At 53.8% G+C, this 6,962-nt stretch overlaps 1 protein-coding gene across 1 annotated transcript; it reads right to left on the reverse strand.

The window, feature by feature from the left end:
• Positions 1-1,531: 1,531 nt before the first annotated feature.
• Positions 1,532-6,642, reverse strand: GAPDH (glyceraldehyde-3-phosphate dehydrogenase). Its single transcript, XM_034787619.1, has 12 exons — positions 6,512-6,642; positions 5,734-5,777; positions 4,888-4,987; positions 4,409-4,515; positions 4,227-4,317; positions 3,918-4,033; positions 3,660-3,741; positions 3,225-3,376; positions 2,989-3,067; positions 2,584-2,667; positions 2,255-2,352; positions 1,532-1,843 (listed from the first exon to the last, which is right to left on the reverse strand). The coding sequence occupies exons 2-12, from the start codon at positions 5,754-5,756 to the stop codon at positions 1,774-1,776; spliced, it is 1,002 nt and encodes a 333-aa protein (XP_034643510.1). The 5' UTR covers positions 5,757-5,777; positions 6,512-6,642; the 3' UTR covers positions 1,532-1,773.
• Between the last annotated feature and the right edge of the window lie 320 nt (positions 6,643-6,962).

A 6,962-nucleotide genomic window follows, 5' to 3' on the forward strand; every position in this document is an offset into this window, starting at 1 on the left:
AAGAACAGGAGTACTTGTGGCACCTTAGAGACTAACAAATTTATTAGAGCATAATCTTTCGTGGACTACAGCCCACTTCTTTGGATGCATAGAAGTGGGCTGTAGTCCATGAAAGATTATGCTCTAATAAATTTGTTAGTCTCTAAGGTGCCACAAGTACTCCTGTTCTTCTTATTACAGAGGTAGTGCCACATCCTTAATCATACACCATCCAAATCTTTCACTGAACAGGTTTTAATTTCATGACACCCACAGGAGCCAAGTACTTCACCCCATTAATGAATTTACTTACCTTAATACTGCTAGAAAGCAGGATAGTATTTTAGAAGGCAATTGAGGAAAAAGATGAAGGCTAAACCTCCGTATAAGTGCCCAACTTGGCAGACCTAAGCTCTGATATTTCCCAGAGCTGCTAAGCACCTGCCATTCTCAGACTTCAGTTGTTCAATCATCACTTCTGAAAGTCAGGCTTTAGTTGTCAATTGTGATACTGAGAACACAGTTAGTGGCCGCCCCTTAAAGTTAGGCCCAGCATCACACAAGAACTGTAGCAGAACTTCATTCATATATACCCCCCCCCCCATCTCATTTGTTGTCCATGTGCTCTGAATGAATGAAGCATAGGTCCTATGGATTAAAAAAGGCACTATATATGATCATGTAGCTTGACTATCATTAAAAGGCAGATTTAAGGTTTCCTGCATAGTAGGAAGAAAGCCTGAAACAAACCCTTGTATCAGAGGCCTGGTATGAGACAGGGCCTGCTCACAGAACCTGGCAAGAACAGGGCTTATATTGGAAAAAAATACATTCCTCAGTAGTGCTAGTCACGGAGTACTCATGCAACCACATCCCCATATTAAGTGGTACCAAAACATCCCAATATCAGGGATGGTACAAAAAACATTCCTCAAGAATAGCAGGAGCACACTGACCCCTCCTAAAAGATAGGCAGTATGTAATAGAAATGTTTTAATTAAACCAACATGTACATGGTGATGGATAAATAACCACATCATCTGGGTATAAAAATGTATCTCAGAGGGAGTATCTGTCTGGCCTAGGGAGGAATGGAAAGTCCCGCTGTTCACTGAGCTGGTCCATTGTTACAGGCATACATGCATTAGTGGTCCAGTAGAGTCTGTGGGACACTAGTACTATGCTTCACTGACAAACCTGGCTGGATACTTTCGTTCCTTAACGGACCTTAGGGTCATTGGGCAGTTCGCTTGAGGGCTGCTATGCCAGCTGTCCACGCAGGGCTGGGGCAGCACACAGAGGGAACACTGTCCCATCTACCCGCCCTGTCCCAAAAAGTCTAACCACACCCTGTCTTCTGGCATTTCCTAAGTTTTGACTGCTTGAATTAAACCTTAGTTTTAGTCTTGTATGAAATATTCTTAGTTTACAACAGCTGCATTTCCAGGCCAGTAACTACCATTTGGGGTGGTGGAAAAGTTCCAGGCTATGTCAGTGACCACAGTAACATGTTATGATCCCTTTGTGGCATCTCCTGACAGACAGACAGGAATATTGTAGGTTAGCTATTACTTTATTTGAGAAAATGTGGTATAGAAACAGGTCAGCTTCTGTTAGCCTCTCCACCTCCCCCAAGCTTCAGATACACAGAAGAGGAATAGGGAAGACAGATGGAACAGAACTGGCTTCTCGCTGCAGGCTGTGGAGCTGAGTGGTGGGAGGAACAAGGGTCTCCAGTGAGACTTTTCCCCCTACACCTCATTCCCCAGGCAGAGGCTGATCCATGCACCTGGCTTACTCCTTAGATGCCATGTGAACTAACAAGTCCACAACACGGCTGCTGTATCCAAACTCATTGTCATACCTGGAGATAGAAGTAGAGGAGCAGCAGTTAGGGATGGACAGACCCCTTGTACGTCCCCATGGGGAGTCCCCCCACACCAAGCCCCAGAACAACCTCCCTTTCCCCAGCTGGGAAAGATTGGAGACTGCAGTTCAGATACTAGGGGTCAACCTCACTCTATATGGAGGTCTTCCTAGGCAGATACTGCCTCTTTGCCAACCAAAAACTGCAGCTAGCAGCAGCAGTTTTTGGTTGGCAAAGTGTTTTCACTAAAATTCCAGCTAGACGCAATAGAGGGAGAGAATGCAAAGCTTGCCATGATAGGATCCTTGCCAGCTTGATTAAGTGACCCCCATGTCTCCCCTGGACTCCCAACCTATCCCAGAGAAACAACCCTCCAAATCCCTCATCCCCACAGCCTCTTCTCCATACCAGGAGACCAGTTTGACAAAGTGATCATTGAGAGCAATGCCAGCAGCTGCATCAAAGATGGATGAGTGGCTGTCGCCGTTGAAGTCACAGGAGACAACCTACAAGTGGGGAGGGAAGAGGGAAAGACTGTCACACACACCCCTTTTGTCCTCAGCTCCATCCCCCCCACCCCCTGATGTTATTGACACCCTGATACATGAACACTTCTGAAGGGGGAGGAAGGATTAAAGAATATTTGATGTTCCAAAAGGTTGCTTCCTTTTTCCCTTAATGTGAGGAGGTATTCACTCCATTTCTCCCCCAATCTGTTGAAAGGATGGTGAGTTTACCTGGTCCTCTGTGTATCCCAGGATGCCCTTCATAGGCCCCTCAGAGGCACTTTTCATCACCTTCTTAATGTCATCATACTTGGCCTGAGCGAGAGAGAGAGAGAGAGATCAGAGCATCCCAGACCCCATGGAGTGGCAGCTGCTTCCCCGGGAAGATTGCTCCAGTTTTGAGACTGCACAGCTGAGATGCATAGCTAGGACCCCATTATGCCAGGTACTACACCAGACAGGGGCAGCCTCTTGCATAATCTCTTAGAACAAGCAGCAACAAGGGGCTAGTTCCAAATAGGATGGAGGCTGCAAAGCAGCTGCTCCCTGCCCCATAGGTTAAGAAAGTGACAGAAGTATTGGGGGTGCAGGGAAGTTGCTCCAGGGCCTGCCTGGTCCCCTTCCTGCAATACTCACTGGTTTTTCCAGACGACAAGTCAGGTCCACGACAGAGACATTGTGAGTTGGAACACGAAAAGCCATTCCAGTGAGCTTCCTGTGAGAGACAAGTGGATCAGAACAGGCTCCTGCCCCCCACAAGGACTTCTGCATATTCTACTGGGGAGAGGGCAAAGTGGGCCAGCTGCAGGTTCCCCACCCCTTCTGATGTCCCTGTACCCCCAAAGCAAGGGATGCACGGAACCGACACTCACCCATTCAGCTCCGGAATGACCTTGCCCACAGCCTTAGCAGCCCCAGTGGATGCTGGGATGATGTTCTGGGCAGCACCTCTGCCATCTCGCCACAGCTTCCCAGAGGGGCCATCCACAGTCTTCTGTGTAGCTGTCATGGCATGGACTGTGGTCTGGAAATTAAAAGGGGGGGAGGGGGTAGAACAGAATCAACATCCACAGAGCCTCACCCCACTGAACTAAGGTATTCCTCCCCCAACCCTCCCTTTTCCTCTATTCCAGGCAGCATTGGGAGCTGGTCTCTCCTGCTCTGTGGGTTCACAGCCACCATCTCGCTCCACCCAAAACTGTGAATTGGGAAAAGACACCCTCCAGAGCTCTATGGTTTGCCCCGCAGACAGAGCTGGTGGGGGGAGTTTTCAGGAATAAGTGGTTCTGTGCCTCCAGATCACCTACCATGAGACCTTCCACTATGCCATAGTTGTCATTGATGACCTTGGCCAAAGGAGCCAGGCAGTTGGTGGTGCAGGAGGCATTGCTGGAAGAAAGAGACAAGAGGTACAGTCAGCCAGAGGCAGTCAGGGCCCACCCCCCAGAAGGCAGTCCCTCTGCAGGAGGGGCCAAACATCACTCAGCTCCCCCACACACGTTCACAGGAGAGGATAATAGTCAGCTCTGCACCTCAGGTTCAACCCTGATTTCCCCTATCCTCACCTGACAATTTTCAGAGACTTGTCATATTTCTCATGGTTGACACCCATCACAAACATAGGTGCATCAGCTGAGGGAGCAGAGATGACAACACGCTTAGCGCCACCCTTCAGGTGAGCCTGAGGGAGACAGACCAACATTAATAGAGTCCTCTACAATTCTGGGAGACCTTGCCCTCCCCCCCAAAAAAAATCCCACTGCAATACAGCCTCAGACAGAAGTCTGTATACACCCACTTGCACCTGCAGGGGAGGGAGTCATCCCTACACCCTTTTCCTCCCATACCTAAGTCAGATGTGACCCATCACTCACGCTGGCCTTCTCTGTGGTGGTGAAGACTCCAGTGGACTCTACAACATACTCTGCTCCAGCATCTCCCCACTTGATGTTAGCGGGATCACGCCTGAGAGGAGACAAACAGTTTAGGAACTGCAGAGTTGTCAAATGCTCTCTCCCATAGCTCCAAAGGAAAGGGGAGGAAGAGTCATACTCACTCCTGGAAAATGGTAATTTGATTTCCATTAATCACAAGTTTTCCATTTTCAGCCTTGACAGTGCCATGAAAACGACCGTGAGTGGAGTCATATTTGAACATGTAAACCTAGGGATAGAAACAGACAAAAGTTCAGTGTTGGCTGCATTCTCAAAGCTTCCCTATTTCAATCCTCAAAGCCCACTCATAGGTCTGTTAATGCCCCTCAATCCAGATTTATAGCCACGGGAACCCATGGGTGTAGTTTGCGGCAGCCTGTAGTGACCTTGCTCATCTGTATTTGGCTCAAATGGGAGTTCCCTGTCCTATTAAATCTGATCCCTCATCCCCTGGGTTGTTCTCTGGCTTTTACAGAGAAAGCATATATAGATAGATCTGACAACTTGCACTCCTTCCCCACCCCTTTTCACCCCACCTCTACCTCAGCACAAGCACAGGCCACACAGCAAGCTCAAAGTTAGAGATCAGGGTCCCACTCACCATGTAGTTGAGGTCAATGAACGGGTCATTGATTGCTACAATCTGGACTTTGCCAGAGGTGAAGGCAGCTCTGGTGACCAGGCGGCCGATACGGCCAAATCTAGGAGAGGAACAGAAGAGGTTGGTACACACCCCCATTCAGGAAGGGAACCCCTGTTCTGATGGGGAGCTTGGACTTGGCTTCATCCAGACCCCTGGGATTCAAAGGAGACCCCCCCCCCCCCCCCCCCCCCTCTCCCCCCCCCCCCCCCCGGGGGGGGGGGGGGGGGGAGGAAGGGAGAGAAGAGAGCTACTTCCCAGGCCGGAGGCGCAGAGGCCATAAGGTAGGAGGGGCCCCAGGGAGCCGCAGCCGTGCAAGGGGCGAGCAGAGATTGAGATTAACAGAGACACCCCCCCCGCGCCCCCAAAGGTCGGGCGCTAAATTTACCTCGGGCCCCGGATCCGGTTACTCCGCGGAGCCGCAGGAGAAGGTCACATTCCCCGGGCCCGGCGGGGACACGCGACACCACGGCGCCCTTCCCGGGGCGGAGGCAGGAGCCCGGCATACAGCGGCGCTTTCCGCTCGGGGTGACTCACAGCCCCCCTCCCCCCAGCAGCCGCGGGGAGAAGTGAGTCATCCGGGCTAGGACCGTTCCGCCAGGGGCCCGCAGCCTCTGTAGCGGGGGGTGTGGTGCAAGCCAGCCGCGGCCCAAGTGACCTTGCCACGCCCTTGGCGCGGGGGGGGGGGGGGGGGAGGGGGGGGGGGGCCCCCCGCGCCGGGGGCCCCCCCCCCCCCCCCACTCAGGCCTTACACTGCCCTAGGGGCAGCCCCGCCGCGCCCAGCACCCCGCCCCTGCAGAGACTCACCCGTTAACTCCGACCTTCACCATCGTGTCTCTGCCGAAATGCTCCTGCGGAGAAGACGGGGGGGGGGGGGGGAGAAGTGTGTGTGTGTGGAGGGGGGGTGAGACACCCTCGAGGGACAGCGGGACCCACACACCCCCAGCCACGCACCCTGCCGCTGCTGCGCCCCGGGGGGCCGGGTCTCCAGCAAACTGGCCCCAAAGTACTTAAGCCGCGGCACCGGGCCGGAAAGCCCCGCCAGGCGGGGGACTGGGTGTGCGGGGATCAGAGCACCGGAGCCCCACGCGTGCGTGCGGGGCGGGACATAGGCGCCCTGCCGCGGCCTCCAAACCCACTTCCCCCACAGAGCGGCTTCCTCCTCCCTAGGCCAACACCAGCTCCCGCGCCACCCCCCACGCTTCACTCCCGGCTCCGCTTGCAGCGCACGTCTGGCAGTTACCCCCCCACACACACACACACGGTTTTGTCGCCGCCCCGCGGCCTCCATTTTGCTTACCCCGCCGGAGCACAAAGGAGAATCCGAATTCAGCCAGAGCCTCACGTGCACCTGCCCCTACAACTTCTCAGCGCCCCCCGCCCTAGCGCCGGCCTCCTCCCTCTTGTCCCCAGGGTGCAGCCGCCCCCGCTCTTGGCCAGTACGTTCTTTATTCCTCCAGCATCCCGAAACCCACACTCCGTCCTCTACCACCCCAGAGCGGCCAGCATCGCTGCCCAGGAGCGCAGCAGGAGGCCACCCTAGTTGCAGTGTTCCGGCTCCACATTGTGGTGAGCCTTTTCTTACCTGGGGGCTGCCTCTGACCCGCACGCCTGCAGTAGGGGAAGGTAAAGGGAGGTAGGCTCGCTGTCCTGGCCTTTATAGATCCCCGTATGGTAATTGCTGGGCCCAGCCTTTTGAGAAAGCGTCAAATCAGAGGCGGAGGGCAGCAGAGAGCAGTGTACGTGCAGCCCTAATGCTGCTGGGTTGCGTGTCTCCCTCCTCCCACACCCATTTTTGGCTGTTCTCTTGCACTCCCTATCCTACAAAGGAGAAGCGGGGCGGGGGCTCCCCCTCTCTCGTCTCTTGCAAGCCCCACACAGCCAATCTTTCTCAGATCTCTCCTGCGTCCCCACTTGCTGTGCGAGGGGAAGGCAGAGGGAGACTCCAACCCATGAATCCCGTGCACGTTTGTGAGAGGAGACACAGGCAATAGGATTCACCAGCTACACTGTAACCACAAACATAGGTAGCCCAA

This window comes from Trachemys scripta, chromosome 1 (genome assembly GCF_013100865.1).
Source record: "Trachemys scripta elegans isolate TJP31775 chromosome 1, CAS_Tse_1.0, whole genome shotgun sequence".
Taxonomy (NCBI): Eukaryota; Metazoa; Chordata; order Testudines; family Emydidae; genus Trachemys; species Trachemys scripta.

Bases quoted from the DNA above. Each gene is read 5' to 3' on its own strand.
- GAPDH (XM_034787619.1), bottom strand. From the start codon at position 5,756: ATGGTGAAGGTCGGAGTTAACGG. The intron at 4,034-4,226 runs GTGAGTGATGGG...TGTCTCCCTCAG, and splicing joins CCACCACAGAGAAGGCCAGC to GCTCACCTGAAGGGTGGCGC. The intron at 1,844-2,254 runs GTATGGAGAAGA...TTCTATCTCCAG, and splicing joins TTTGTCAAACTGGTCTCCTG to GTATGACAATGAGTTTGGAT.